This window comes from Carcharhinus amblyrhynchos, chromosome 15 (assembly GCF_965287045.1).
Source record: "Carcharhinus amblyrhynchos chromosome 15, sCarAmb.v2.hapA, whole genome shotgun sequence".
Classification (NCBI taxonomy): Eukaryota; Metazoa; Chordata; class Chondrichthyes; order Carcharhiniformes; family Carcharhinidae; genus Carcharhinus; species Carcharhinus amblyrhynchos.
This window is the reverse complement of record NC_137338.1, coordinates 16,757,891-16,773,590: the sequence shown is the minus strand read 5'-3', so window position 1 is coordinate 16,773,590 and position 15,700 is coordinate 16,757,891. Positions and strand designations below refer to the sequence as shown.

Sequence of the window (15,700 nt, the reverse complement as noted above, 5' to 3'; positions counted from 1 at the left end):
CCAGTATTTTCTATTTTTATTTCTAAAAATTGAGCTGCAGTTTTTTTTTCCAGGTGCTAAACAAGGGCAAAGGATCAACACAATTTTTTCCAGGTACGAAACTCAAAAGATTGGCTATAATATTTTGAGTCTTCTCAGTCAACAGGGCTACATAATGATTTCCTTGCAAAGGGTCATTACTGTCCAATGAGTATCGCCAAAAACATTCTTTAGCTAGCACAAAATCCATTGAAAACTGGAAATGTATCTGGTAGGAAATCTTATTTGATGTGGTACATCTGTTACTATATCCAAACAAAATCATGGTCAAAAGCTATTAAATGGGTGAAACAGGTTTTTGATCAAATCACAAGGGCTAAGGTGTTCTCATCCAATATCCAATGCAAAAACCTAATATTGAGAAATTGGAGGAGAATAAAGAAAACAGGGTGAACTTTGGAACAGGAGTAGCCCATTAAGCCCAGTGAGCCTGTTCTACCAGTTAATAGGATCAGGAGTGATCTGTGGCCTAACTCCGTATACCCACATTTGGTCCATATCCCTTAGTATCTTTGCTTAACAAAAATGTATCTCTCCCAGATTTAAAGATGTCATGCTGATCAGCATGACAATAGTATTCACAATTCTACCCCTCATTTCAGTTCAAAATTTATACGTTTGGTTCAACAACATTGGGTTGCTATGGGTAAGTTAATGCAATTATCTATTTAAAAAAAATACAAGTTCTCAGGATTTACATAGAATATGAACCTTATTCAATAATTGTGCAATGACATTTTGATGGCATTCCAATTTCTCTTTAGTTTCTTCCAACTTTGCCTCGGCCTGATGTATTTTCTGCTCCAGTTCCTGAGCCCTTGTGATCACATTTTTAGCTGAAGATTGGAGTCGTTCTCTTAAACTTTTCTCATAACGGAAAAAATAGTGATGCTAACATAAAAATAAGCACACGATTAGCTAAATGACATATAAACTATTATAAGTTTGTTAATTTTAAAAATGGACAAACCAGTAACACTGGGAAAAGAAAAAAAAAGTGAAGATCAAAGAAAATAGGAAGTGCAATTGTGTTCTAAAAGTAGTGTCTAAAAATGTATAGTGGAAAGATGTCATTTTACAATTCTGAAGTTATGAGAAATATGCCAAATAAAGTTACTATCATTCTACTTTAATTATAAAAATTAAAATAATTGGGAATGGAGTCATAGTGCACCCTAAATATTACTTAAGAGTGGACAAGACCAAGAACAACAAAGCCTGGAGTTTCTGCTTCCTGAGTTTTCAGAATGACTTTGAATTTGGCTGACAGAAGTACACCTGGTCAAACCAAATGCATTTTGGTGACAGGGATTGAAGTGAGATCCACCTGGGGATGTCAGCCTGAATCCTAACAAGGAACATGCATTTCTCAATGTGTCCATTTGCCAAGATGGTTGTTTGAAGCTTCACAAATTTGTTGTTGAAGGGAGTGCTTGGCTGCCTGCCCCAATTCCCCAGCCAATATGGATTTCCCAACAGAATCATTACAGTGTAGAAGCAGCTATCTGGCCAATCGAGTCTGCGCCAACTCTCTGACAGAGCATCTTACCCTTGACTTCTTTTTGCATCCTTTCGCTGTAGCCACACATTTTTCATGCTAATCCATCTAACCTACACATCTTGGACACAAAACTTCAATTCAGTATGGCCAATCCACTTAGCCTGGTGTAATGAATGCCTTAGGGGAGTCCCCAATTAGTATACTGACCTGTTAATATTAGACTAATTAGACCATCCCCCCGAACCCAGAAAGGCCACATGGCAGGTACTATCTTGTCTAATTGTTGGGCCCATACTGTGGTTATTTTTAAAACTCTGTACAAAATGGGTTAGAGAACTCAACATTTTACAATATAGATTAACAATGATTATGGAACAGAGGTTTCTTTCACTGTTACATATTATCATGGAAATGAATAACAGTAGACTTACCATGGGAAAAATAACAAGTTCTTCTGCTGTCATACAGTTAATGGTCTCCTTTGAAATATGGTAGTTTTGTGGTATAAAATGGCTTAGAAGATTCCTTAACAGCAATCAAAAGAATCCTTTGTTAATTGCATCATATATCTATGCTTTGTTTAAAAGACAATATTAAGGGTCAAAGCCTCAGGGCTTAATCATTTAAGACTGCAAAATGAAGAAAATGTCTTCACTCAGACTGAGAATCTTTGGCATTTTCTAGCCTGTACAGCAGTGGTGTTCAGTCAAAGTAAACTCAGAAACTGAATTTGATGGATAATTGGACACAACTTTAATTAAAGTATAGGAGTGTAGGGAGGGAAGTGGCTTTTATGCAGCGGGTCAGTCATTATCTAATTGAATATAAGAGCAGACTCAGAAGAGTCATACAACTTATCCCTGCTCCTATTTATGTTCAGCGGTTTCATGCTTTCAAACAGTATAAAAATGCCACCAGTTGAGTAGTGTGATTCTCAGTGTTTAATTTTAAGTTCAACTTGTGTCATCTGCTTGTTGGTAGTACTAAAGTATAGTAATTTTGCTGATTCTTGGAATGATTTCCCTGTTAAAGCTTGTCTGAGTGAAATTTTTGCAAAAAAAGTCGTTCCCAGTGAGAAAATTGGTGGGATTCCTGTTAACTCCCGGCGACATGATCCAGATTGTAATCCTTAGGTACTTGCGCCGGAGGCACGAAGCATCTGATTTGCCTGCCCAGGGGTCATCTGAACATTTCAATCAAAGGGGCAAAGCATTTAAACGACTCCATAACATTTAAATCTGATTCAAGCCAGGAGGATGACAGTAAGGAAACCAGCTCCTCGATTTATAAAGGGGGCCTCACTCATATGCTGGATGCCATGGAGAAGCAGGTAACAATATACCCTCAGATTGGCAAGAGGACCTCCAGCAAGATGACAAACCATCTGGGGGATGGTGGCAGCACTGATCAGTATCAGCTGCCTGTGCAAGAGCAGGAGTTTAGTGTTGGAAGACGATGAGTGACCTACTACGATCAGCAAGGGTAAGTGCTTCCTGTCTCCCTTTCTGTCACCCCCCAGAATGTCTCACCTGGAACCCACATACCACCACCTCGCAGTTTCCGAGCACCCAACCTCCCAGCGTCATTCTGAAACCTCTCTTCAGCATTCCTTTTCAGAACCCTTTCCTGCTTAGGCACAGAGCCCACACATGCCAGTTGTCATCAACCTCTGATTCACCAGAAGAAGACAGAAAATGGGCAGTGGAATGCCTGAGTTGAAGATCTTGACTCCACATGAGGAAAGGATCATGGAACCCTCAGGGGAGGAAGAGCAGCAGACTTTCAATGAGACCAAGGTTGGCCTATGGGAGAAAAGTGAGGAGCCACTGCATCTTCATCCAGATGATCAATCTTAAGTGAATGCTTTGTTGTCCAGACCCTTGACCAGGCCATATAGTAAAATCATGCCCCTTGCTTTGCAGGACTATCAACCTAAGAGCCTGGCCAGGCAAGAAGCAATGTTCCACCAACTACCCTTGAGGACACCCGAGCAGAGATCTTGGAAGAGGATATGAATGAAGCATCACAACTATCACTCGAACGATCCATCACAACAGAGACACACACCTCAGTGGGCGAACTTAGCTGGCAGGCTTCTGGGACACTTTGATTAGCACCGCACTGCTTCTAATGCACATCAGGTGGAAGCAGGAACACACCAGGAATTCTACAGGTCAGAGGTCTGCTGGATCCCAGGACAAAGCTGTGCTCCAGACTGGCACTGTGCCTCTTTCACATTGCATCTCAAGCAGCTGAAGGATGAAAGGCAGAGCTGGAGCAAGAGGGGGCAGCCCCCAACCTCCCCCTCACCCTGAGACCTCCACCCAATCCAACCCTGGGAGTTGGGCAGTGGGCTCTGTCACTCCCTGATGGGGAGGAGTGCTCACCTCCTTCTCTCAGGTCATGGCGCTTGGTTCCTGTTTTTAAAAACAAACAGTAATTTGTGCCCACATTAAATCACACCAGGTGGGTGGGAGAATTCATTGGGATCGCCAAGTACATTATAATGCATTCATATTGATGCAAATCAGGTTCTCACCCTTCCTGGATAGGTCATCGGGAAAGGTCTGAGGGAAAACTGATCGGAAATCTCACTGGCACAAATGCTGTTTTTGGCCTCTTGCAACATTTGCGCCCACAGTTGAGAGACCTGCTAAATCCTGCCATATGCACACAGATCATAATTTTGTTACATCTTCAAATTTAATTTATCACATCACTTGAGCAATTTAATACATTGGATATTGGAACTCTAAAATAAAACCTACCGAAAACAGGTTACTATTCCTTTTACTGCTTCATTGCTGATGCCAGGCTTGTTAATATCCATATAGTTTGAAATGCTGGAAGGAGCTGTAAACGAACCACCAGCAGTGCCATCCTGCACAGATTTCATCTGAAATCTGACAAATACAAATATCAATGAAATGTCAGCAAAATGCTGAGATTTGAATCTTCAAGTGTTTGTGATCATTTGTCCTTTCACTTTTTTTGCAATATGCTTTACAGGTAAACAGACTAAAAACAATTTAACCAGCATTTTGTGATAAGGACTGTATGCAATACACTCTTACCAACCCATCTTGAAGATCATCGCAGTTCAGCTCAACTGAATGGTACAGGGGAGGGCAGGTGGTAAAAATTTTGATATCAGGAAACACCAGAGCAGTGATGCTCCAAAAAAATTCTAACTTTCAAATTTATGTAAACTGCAGTAAATCCTGTTGTTTTTTTCAAGCAGGAGTTTCAAAATGAATTTCCCACACTCCACTGCACACAGTGTCTCAGTGTGAATCCCATTGAAAATCTGTGGCTGGAGCCTATTTTTGCTGGAGAGACCAGCAGTATGGTGCTGAGCAGGCCACTTTGCATGCGCCAGTTAGTGCCAGAATCGGCGCATGCGCAGTGACCCCCACACTGCCAGCCTCCCGATTGCTGACCAGTTCAATCGCTGGCTAGCCCTGTGATTCCCCCCACCCCCCCAACATCGCCAATGGCCCTCTGTCTCCCCCCAACACCCAGATCACAGGCCCGCCAAATATACCTGGGCCAGCCTCGACCATCCCCCCCCCCACTTCCCACAGCCCTGAAATTCCCACCTCCCCCCCCCATCCCATCCAATGCCCTCACTCAGCCCAATTGCAGAATGGCAGTGGAACTCCCCACCCCTACCAATTGCCCTTCCAGGGATCCTGCCCCCATTAGGCCCCCACCTCCTTAGAACTGCCTGATGTCTGGTGGGCAGTGCCAAGGTGTTCCCTAGACATTGCTAGCCTAGGGAACACCACTAGGCTAGCCCCGCCCTTTCACTCCAGTAGTGTCAGGCCACCAGGCTTCCCACAAGTGGGGAGCTACTGTAAACACCACTAGAGTGAAACGCTCCTAGCTGGCGGTGGGGAAGAGATCTGTTTATATTAAAAACATGTAAAAGCTCATAGGAATAATTTACTCAGCTCTGGCGCAGAGCTGACGTCACCGGAAGTCTGAGACACATGCTCAGGCCTGGATGCCCAGTGTGAATCAGCTGCCACTAGAGTCTCCTGGCTCGCTGTGCTAAAAAAAAGTCATGATGTGGGTATGCCGGCGTTGGACTGGCGTAAACACAGTAAAAAGTCTGACAACACCAGGTTTTAGTCCAACCTATTTATTTGATAACATACTCACAAGCTTTCGGGGTTAGCCCCTTCGTCAGGTGAATGGAGAGTTCTGGCCTCAGACAGAGCATATAAAGCACAAACAGTTCAGAGATTACTGATTAGTAATCTCTAAACTGTCTGTGCTTTATGTGCTCTGTCTGAGGCCAGAACTCTCCATTCACCTGACGAAGGGGCTAACCCCGGAAGCTTGTGAGTATATTATCAAATAAATAGGTTGGACTAAAACCTGGTGTTGTCAGACTTTTTACTAAAAAAAAGTAGCAGAGCGAGATAGGAGAATCACCCCCCACCCCCGCCCAGATCGTTCAATAGATAAAAAAAATTCAGAACACAAACTTAAACAAATAATTAATTCATGGCTTTTAAAAGAAGATATACTTAGTGGAGAGTGGAATGTATAAATATTTAACAAAGAAACCCTGCAGAAGGCAGCCATTCAGCCCATTGAGTCTGTACTGGCAACAATCCCACCAGGCCCTATCCCCACTTAATTACTCTGTTAATCCCTCTAACCCATCACATCCCAGGACATTAAGGGTTAATTTAGCATGTCCAATCAACTTAACCCACATATGCTTGGACTGTGGGAGGAAACCTATGCAAACACAGAATGTGCAAACTCCACACAGACAGTGACCGACGTCAGGAATCAAACCCAGGTCCCTGGAGCAGTGAGGTAACAGTGCCAAGCATTGTGCCACCATGCCACCACTAAGTTTTGCTTAAATCTAAGGTTTTAATGCAGCAGTGAAACCATGTCTGTCTCCAACTCTGCCTAAATTCACTTAAAAACAAGACTATTTGCTCACCTTTTACTACTGGAAGAAACTATTTCATTTTCCTTGACTTCCCAATGGTAACATGTGGACCTACCAGTTTCGCCATCCTTCAAAAGTTCAGTCTTTACTAATGCTTGTGTCACGTAGTTGCCTAAAAATCATATTATACAGGAGTAGGTTTAAAAAAAATACACCAGTTGCGAGTGGTGCTCTAGTATTCTGCATCATTAACACCATTAGTGCCTGCAATTCATTCTAGTACACCTCCAGATGTTTTGATGTGGAATAGAATGGTCGTCACTCATAAAGCAGAGGTTCTCAAAGGTCTACAGGCTGATCTTACCAGGCCAACTTTACAAAATCTGGTCTTTTAGTTTTTCATAATTTGTAATTGAACTAGTTCTGAATAGTACTTATCTACAATATATACTTCAGCATCGCTCACTTTTCTTTTTCCATTCTCAGTTACCCATTTCAGATCCTCTCACCCGTTCACTTCTTATCTCTCTGATATTCTCGTATTTTATATTTGTTCCTCGCTTCTTCTCCTTTATTCCTGTTACTATCTCTCTCTCCCCTTCTCCTTCACCCAGTTAAACTCCTGACAACCAGTTGGTGCAGTAAGAGAGTAGAGGCCAATCTTGACTCATAGTCATAGGGAGAACCATTACAACTGCAAAACTCCTAACTACTTGTATCAGTGTCAATAAATGTCTCTTTATATGTGTTCAAATAATCATTCAATGTCTTACATCTGTATATACTTAACCTCAATTCATACAATTAACACATCCTAGGTTCTTTTTCTTCCACCTTCACTCACTTTTTTCTTTCTTTCTACTGACTCTTTTTCATTGCTGTTTCCTTTCACATTTCTCCCTTGCTCCTATTTCTTCAATTCTATTCTTTCTCTTACTTATTTTCACTATTGTTTTCTCTCCTTTTCTGCAGCACTCTTCTTATTTCCTGCACTGTTTGCTCTACCACAGTTGGGCAGAAGGTAGCAATTGAATAGTGTACCAATACCAACTATCTCATTTGAAGAATGACCAATTGAACAATTGGTCAATTGACCAATTGAAAGGGTGGATCCATAAACTTTGGTGATCAGACAAACCTAAATAAAATTCTGTATCTTAATTAATAAAGCATGCAACAAGCTAAGTCCCTCTCCCAGCAGTGTGATAAAAGTGTCATGTCCCATGGTTTCCAATCCATTCCTTTCTCTTAAATTAAAAGCTCTATAACCAAAAACTTACCTGCAAACAAATAACAACTATAAACTCAATGTACCACTACTTAAAGCCCTGAATATCACTCCCAATACCTTCCAAAATTACCCTTCTAACTCCAACGAGTCAGAGAACGAGTTAACAACTCTGCATCTGTACTCATTGGAGTTTAGTAGGATGAGGGGGGATCTTTTTGAAACTTACAGGATACTGCGAGGCCTGGATACAGTAGATGTTTCCACCAGAAGGAAAAACTGGAACCAAAGGGCACAACCTCAGATTAAAGGGAATATCCTTTAAAACAGAGATGAGGAGGAATTTCTTCAGCCAGAGAGTGGTGAATCTGTGGAACTCTTTGCTGCAGAAGGCTGTGGAAGCCAGGTTATTGAGTGTCTTTAAGACAGAGATAGATAGGTTCTTGATTAATAAGGGGATCAAGGGTTATGGGGAAAAGGCAGGAGAATGGGGATGAAAAAAATATCAGCCATGATTGAATGGCGGAGCAGACTCGATGGGCTGTGTGGCCTAATTCTGCTTCTATGTCTTTTGATCAAAGCACCTATATTTCTTGCCACCTTCCTGGGAAAGTCCCAGTGTGCCGGCAAATCCCTGTAAATTTTTTAAGGTGCCTATAACCACACTGTCAAAACAAACAGGGTATCCTAAAATAACAAAAACAGAAAGTGCAAGAAATATAGGATTTATAGTTATTTGGAAAGTAATGAATTGATTGGAGATAGTCAGCATGGTTTTGTGGAGGGTAGGTCGTGCCTTACTAACCTTATTGAGTTTTTTGAGAAAGTGACCAAAGAGGTGGATGGGGGTAAGGCAGTTGATGTGGTATATATGGACTTTAGTAAGGCGTTTGATAAGGTTCACCATGGAAGGCTTCTGCAGAAAATGCAGATGTATGGGATTGAGGGTGATTTAGGTAATTGGATCAGGAATTGGCTAGCAGATAGGAGACAGAGGGTGGTGGTTGATGGTAAGTATTCGTCATGGAGTTCAGTTACAAGTGGTATGCCTCAGGGATCTGTTTTGGGGCCACTGCTGTTTGTAATTTTTATAAATGATCTGGATGAGGGTATAGTTGGGTGGATTAGTAAATTTGCTGATGACACCAAAGTCGGAGGTGTGGTAGGTAGTGAGGAGGGGTGTCATAGTTTACAGGGAGACTTAGACAAGTTGCAGAGCTGGGCCGAGAGGTGGCGGATGGAGTTTAATGCGGAAAAGTGTGAGGTAATTCACTTTGGCAGGAATAACAGATGTGTAGAGTATAGGGCTAACGGTAGGACTCCGAATAGTGTTGATGAACAGAGGGATCTAGGTGTATGTGTACATAGATCCCTGAAAGTTGGGAATCAAGTAGATAGGGTTGTTAGGAAGGCATACGGTGTCTTGGCGTTTATTGCTAGGGGGATTGAATTTAGGAGCCGCAGCGTCATGTTGCAACTGTACAAGACTCTGGTGCGGCCGCACTTGGAGTATTGTGTGCAGTTCTGGTCCCCTCATTATAGGAAGGATGTGGAGGCTTTGGAGAGGGTGCAGAGGAGATTTACCAGGATGTTGCCTGGTATGGAGGGGAGGTCCTATGAGGAGAGACTGAGGGATTTGAGGTTTTTGTTAGAAAGAAGGCGGCTAAGAGGGGACCTTATTGAAACATATAAGATGATTAGAGGTTAAGATAGGGTGGACAGTGATAGCCTTTTTCCTCGGATGGAGAAAGCTAGCATGAGGGGGCATAGCTTTAAATTAAGGGGTGGTAGTTATAGGACGGATGTCAGGGGTAGGTTCTTTACCCAGAGGGTGGTGAGGGATTGGAATGCCCTGCCTGCTGCAGTTGTAAATGCGCCTAGTTTGGGGGCGTTTAAGAGATCCGTGGATAGGTTTATGGATGGAAAGGGATTGGTTTAGGTTAGAGGGTCATTGCTTTTTAACTGGTCGGCACAACATCATTCTGCGCTGTAATGTTCTATGTTCTATACGTGAATGTGCAACATATAACAGATCTATGATATTCAGCAGATCTAGCAGCCTCTGTGGACAGAGAAACAGCTTCAAGTCAATTATGACTCTTCTTTGGAATTCGTTTCAAAGAAGCAGATTTCAGGCTGAGTTTTTCCAATGCTTTCTGGTTTATTTCAGATTTCCAGCAGCCGCAGTAATTTGCTTTTATATTAGGTAATCCAACAGATTGTTAAAATTCAAAGATTGCTAATGAACACTTGTTGCAACAGCTGGGATTCTTACAGGGGGTTTTGATTAAACAACTGAATCTAGTTAATTGGAAATTGAAAAATAAGCAATCTGAACACTTTCTAACATCAAATTCAGAATTATTCAACATCTAAGAAGGGAGGCATGGGTCAGATTTACTATATTGTACTCTGATTTTGACATTAACTTGGAACACCTTCTTTAACATTGGGTGCTTGATTGTTTTGACCAGAACACATTTTTCTACAGAAAGAATTTTTTTTAATATCTCTCATGTTAGTTTATGATAAGTTCTGTTTCAAACATTGAATCAAGAGCCAATCTTATTTGTTACATGAATTTCGAGACATTAATAAGATTAGCATGAGTCATAACAGAATGGGTATATGCATAACAATTGCCTTACTGTCTGATGATGTAGGATCTCCACTGTAAACATTATGATCTGGAACCTGGAAGTAAGTGCAATAAATAATAAAATGAGATAGAAATCCAATCAATCTTCAGTTGGTTTCATTAAAGAGAGAGTGCGAGGGGGTGGAGGGGTGGATGGGTGGCAGAATTGGCACTTTAATGTAATAAGACTTCTTAAGGCACTTCACAGGTGTTTTATAAATCAACATTTTCATTCAGCCATCAAAGACGACACGAAGGAAGATGGTCAAAGGATTGGTTAAAGAGATAATTTTTAAGGAGGAAAGTGAGTAGCGAGTTGGGGATGTTTGCGGAGGAAATTCCCAAGCCTTGGTAACTGAAGGCATAGATGGCAGAGCACGTAAAATGGGGGAAGAGACAAAAATTAAAGCAGTGCAGTTATCTGAGTCAACTAGGGTCAACAGGACTTGGTGCAACAAAGGACAAATGCAGAAAAGTTTGGGATGATCTCAAGTTCATGTGTATTTGAACGTGGGAGGCTGACTGGAACGGCATTATAAAAATAATGTAACAAAAGTTTCAGCAACAGATGAGATGTGGTGGGTGGAGTTGGCGAATGTAATATAGGTGGAAATTTGCAGTTTTAGGTGATAGGTGATGCTGATGAAGACCTGTTGACCCAAATGGCCGTGGATTAGATAAAACATAACTTTTAGAAGTCTCATTTTTGTTTTTTTAAATCAATCCATGGCTTTGCTGTCCTCCTTATCTCTCTTTAATCTTCCCCCTTTTAGGTGATGGGTCAGATTTGTTATTTGAAAATTATCCCAGGGAGAGATATGTCAGCAACATTGCAAACAACCTGCTTCGAAAAACCTAAGACAGGGACAGGGATGAAGTCAGTAACTAGGAAACTTCCCTTGGTGAATTTTACAGGAGGACATATTCCTTACCCCTCATCAAAATGTTGGTTGCATTGTACCATACTGATTTTAAATCTGATTGTCTGACAGCACTAACAGACCTGGAGCAGAATTAATGAGGTAAGAGTGGACATATTTCCGTAAGGGATATTCGGTCCCATCTTTGAAGCTGCCAGCCAATCAGATGTGATGGCAGCTCCATAACCCCAGCAGCGGCCACTACTTGCTTCTGGTATTACAGGCATTCCCAGGAAAGAAGAACATAGATACTAGATAAGTATATAAGACCAGTCTGTGCATTTTGATCAGGAAGGGATTGGAGACCCTAACAAAAGCAGGGGAGCATTTATTGGCCAGGATGCAGAGTAGGTGGGAGGCACAAAATAAGTAACCGTTTTAGGGAAGGGCTGCTTTCCTTCTGCCTTCCCTGCCACATGTTTAATTGCCATTTAAGGCCCTTAATAGTTCTATGCGTGGGTTTTCTGACTGATACTTACTATCTCCCTACGAGGGTCAGGGGTGAGCAGAAACACCAGTGGGCTCGCTACTCACTTTTTTTAAAAACATGCTCCCCATCTTCAGATACGATGGGCAGGATGGGGGAGGGGGCAAAAAATTAAATTCTCTATCCTAGGACCAGCTGCAACTTCATAGCATCTTTGAAGAATTCAAATCTGCCCAACTGAGCCTGTGAACAGTGCTGAGAACGAAAGAAGCAGATTAAGATAAAAGACTCCCGAGATGTTTCATTGACGTTACAAAAATATACTCACTGACAGTGTTGTCTCCGTTGCCAAGTCTCTCTGCAGAATTTCAACTTTAAAGGTGCAAGGGATGCCTTGTTCCTTCTGAATAAGTTTCATTCTAGGCAAGGAAGCCTCGAGATAACAATTGAAATTACTCCAAATGAATGCAGATTATCAATTTAAATAAGAATTACAGAAAACCCTGCCTCAACCTGAATATTTCCAAACCTGTTCATTATTCATTATTTGAGATAGCACCTGTTTTTATTCTCTTTATGAAAATCAATTCCGAACTGTAAATGTGTTGCAAAAGCTAAGAATTCTAAATTTGAAGAAGTCATAGTTCAATCACATAACTTCTCAGACTTTTCCAAGCTGAGAACTGATATCTTGGTTCTTTTTGCTTGGTTCTACTGCACAGTATAAATTACATTTTTAAACAGCCGAATCATGTTATCCTCAATCCCTACCTACAAACTACATTTTACTAATGAATATAATGTACATTGTTCACTGATTACATAATATATAGATATATCTAAATTCACTGTTTAAAATTAATGCAATACCAATGATTCCAACTTTAATCTTAAATTTGTCTCAAAGATGAAAACAGACATCTTCGTTAGTACACATGTTGGGTAAAGTTCAAAATTATATCACTGAAATGTGATTAGATATAAAAGTTTAAAAGTTACATTACTGTGAAAGTTTTCATAATATTTTCTTCAGTAGAATGCTGAGAATTGTAGGATTGTTTTTCCGAGTTAACAGCAGCAAACCTAGGTTTCTCATGGATTCTTCCTGTTTTCCCATTTCTTGATGATTTGCATTGTTTTGTCCAAGATGAGGAAATTTTTTCTGAAGATTTTGACCTTTTATGTTGGGCAGAAAAAGATGGAATTCGTCTTTTTCGAGTGCATGTAGGTAAAGGGATTGGATTGGATTCTGATGTGGCAATGCCCTATGTAAAGAAGCAATGCAGGATTCAAGTTACATTCTTAAAGGTTGTTTTTCTTTGCAGCTTGCAAGCAGGACGTATAGTGATAGTGGTGACACTTTAACAAAAATTATTTTTCTTTCAAAATACAGTGCATGTAAACAAATGCAATGACATTTGGTGAAATATGGTGACATATTAGTTAAAATTTCTGAAAATTATCTCAGTAAGTTTCATCAATAAACTAGTTACATCATCTGTATACATTTCAGAAATTGCTTTCAAAGAATGAAGGAAAAAAATCAATATTAAAGTGAATTTACAGGATATTTTTATAACTATATACAAATATTGCATGATGGATGTGCAAGTATTCATAATTACCTTAGAAACAGACTTGTTGCTCAAATCAGATGGCACTTTGTATGTTAAGGGCTTGATTGGAAATGTCTTCTGCAAGTCAAACAGAATTTAAATCATCTTGTGAAGCTTAAGGCAATGATAAAACACGCAAGCATTCACTCACTGTTAGTTTGTGCAAGCTGTAGGAAATAGCTATGCAGCATCAATTCAAAAAATTAATTTACTTGGCAACTTTAACTTGGAAAATGTTCCAAAGCACTTTATAGTTCAGAGAAAAAATAGAATAAATAAAGGAACAGACAATAAATGTGAACATAAAGAAAGGTGACTGAAAGCTTGGTTTAAAAATGCATTTTAAAAGGTTTTAAAAGCAGTGTGGGAATGTGAGAGATGGAGGCTCATAGTGAGAGAATTCCAAGAGTAGGGTTATGGGAGTTTCAAGTGCAGCCACTAACAGTGAAGTGAAAGGAGGTTAGATGCACCTTAAGTCAGAAATGCAGCTCCAAGGGGTACAGCTGTGAGCAAAAGAGGTCTAGAACAAGAATGGGCACAGGCTATGGATGGAAAAAGGAATTTTAAATGAATGAGGATATTTTCAACTTTCATCCGAGGTGTAAAATTGTCAATTTATTTCCATTAATTTCTATATGTTAGATGTTTGTGAAATGGTGGGACAGGAGTGGAGCCTAAAGAGGTTTTCAAAGCTAGTGTGAGAGATACTTTAATATCAGCCCAAATTTAAAGGAGATCAAATTTACATTTCTCCAGGTGATCCTGTCAGCTCACCCAGAACACAGCAATCCATTTCCACATCTTCCTCTCCCACTCTTTAGCAGAGTCCAGGAAATCCCCATACTGGTGTAGGTATCCCACATTTTAGATGAATAGTCTGATCATAGAAGTTGTGGTGGGTTTAGGGCTTCCCCTCACTGGGAATTCATAATTTCTGCTCTGTCAGTTATGGCAGCAGAGTAGAATTGTGAATATATTTATCTATTACTTATCTGTGAGTATTACAGCCTGCCTTTTTGGAAACTTAAATTCTTTAAATATCCAGTCTGTCAGTATTTTGTCATCTGTTTTCTTCAGATCCCTACTGGACTCATATTTCACAGCAATGTGGTGATTTAACTGCCCTCTAAATGGTCTAGCCAATGATTCCATTATATCAAATCGTCATAGGAAAGGTGAATAAGAATGAAACCAGGTGGATCACCTGGCATTGAACGATGCACTGGAAGCAATAAAGGCATTCCCTTCTCAGTCAACCGTACAAAGTCCTCCATTGGGGCATGCAATAAGTGGGAAAGCTGTCCCATACACTAGCCAAGCAACAGCCTGACATATTCACCAAATTATACTTTGCAAACAATAGCCAAGACTGCTGCATTACTATTCTTGAGTATGTCCTGTCCCATAGATGTAGAGATGCCAGCATTGGACTGGGGTAAACACAGTAAGAAGTCTCACAACATCAGGTTAGAGTCCAACCAGTTTATTTGATAGTTACCTTACAAGCTTTCGGAAACAGTGTTCCTTCTCTGATCAGAACCTTCCACACACCTGACAAAGGAACACCGTTTCCAAAAGCTTGTAAAGATTACTATCAAATAAACTGGTTGGACTCTAACCTGCTGTTGTGAGACTTCTTACTGTCCCATAGACCCATCGGAGATGGCGGACAGTACATTCAGGCAGAAGAGACTGGTTCTGCGAGTCCTCAGCATAGATTGTAAACCACATGAGGTCTCGTGGCCTCAGGCCAAACATGGGTAAGGAAACTTCCTGCTGATTACCACCTACCACTCTTTACAGCTATGTTGAACACCACTTGGAAGAAGTTTCGTGGTTGTTGGTTGCCCCTTGATTCAAGGATGGCGTCAACTCAGGATCACTAGTTTTTCAGTGGGTCTTTTTTGTGGCTGAACAGGCTGACCCTCAACCCATAGATCATTGGGCCTTTGGGCAGGATGTCCCAAGAGGTAGTGGGATTCAGAGTGCAGGATTTGTTTCCTTTCTATTTCTTCTCTGCCACCTTTTACCTTATCATTCAGATATTGTGAATTAAAGTGTGATGCAACTTGATGGACATCTTTCAAAATGTCACAATTTTGAACTATTAGCATGAAGCTCCTCCCAGTCATTAATGACAATGCTGTGTGCTTCAAACAGAGCTTCAGCATGTCTGTGGTTTCTTTATCCTCCCCTCAAACACTGGACATTTGAGATTTGAGGAAACAGGATTTTGCTTTTCAACAATCTGGATAACGTCCAGTCTATCCAAGTTTACTTTACCTTGTATTTGTTCAATGGTCATCCCATCAAATTGAGAGGATTTGGCAGATGTATTACTGATGGAATTTCTCTAGCACTCTTATGTATCGCTGCAGGTCTCACTGCAGCACAGGAGTTTGCTAACGACAACTGT

At 40.7% G+C, this 15,700-nt stretch overlaps 1 protein-coding gene across 1 annotated transcript in view; it reads right to left on the bottom strand.

Moving 5' to 3' along the window:
• LOC145353515 (uncharacterized) overlaps positions 1-15,700 on the bottom strand; it is a 117,644-nt gene that overhangs the window by 38,638 nt on the left and 63,306 nt on the right. Inside the window, exons 16-22 of the mRNA XM_080204324.1 lie at positions 13,294-13,362; positions 11,997-12,101; positions 10,332-10,377; positions 6,507-6,627; positions 4,309-4,443; positions 1,972-2,065; positions 751-930 (exon numbers count right to left, since the gene is read on the bottom strand). Coding sequence (XP_080060450.1) covers positions 751-930; positions 1,972-2,065; positions 4,309-4,443; positions 6,507-6,627; positions 10,332-10,377; positions 11,997-12,101; positions 13,294-13,362 — 750 coding nt within the window. The remainder of the gene's footprint in view (positions 1-750; positions 931-1,971; positions 2,066-4,308; positions 4,444-6,506; positions 6,628-10,331; positions 10,378-11,996; positions 12,102-13,293; positions 13,363-15,700) is intronic.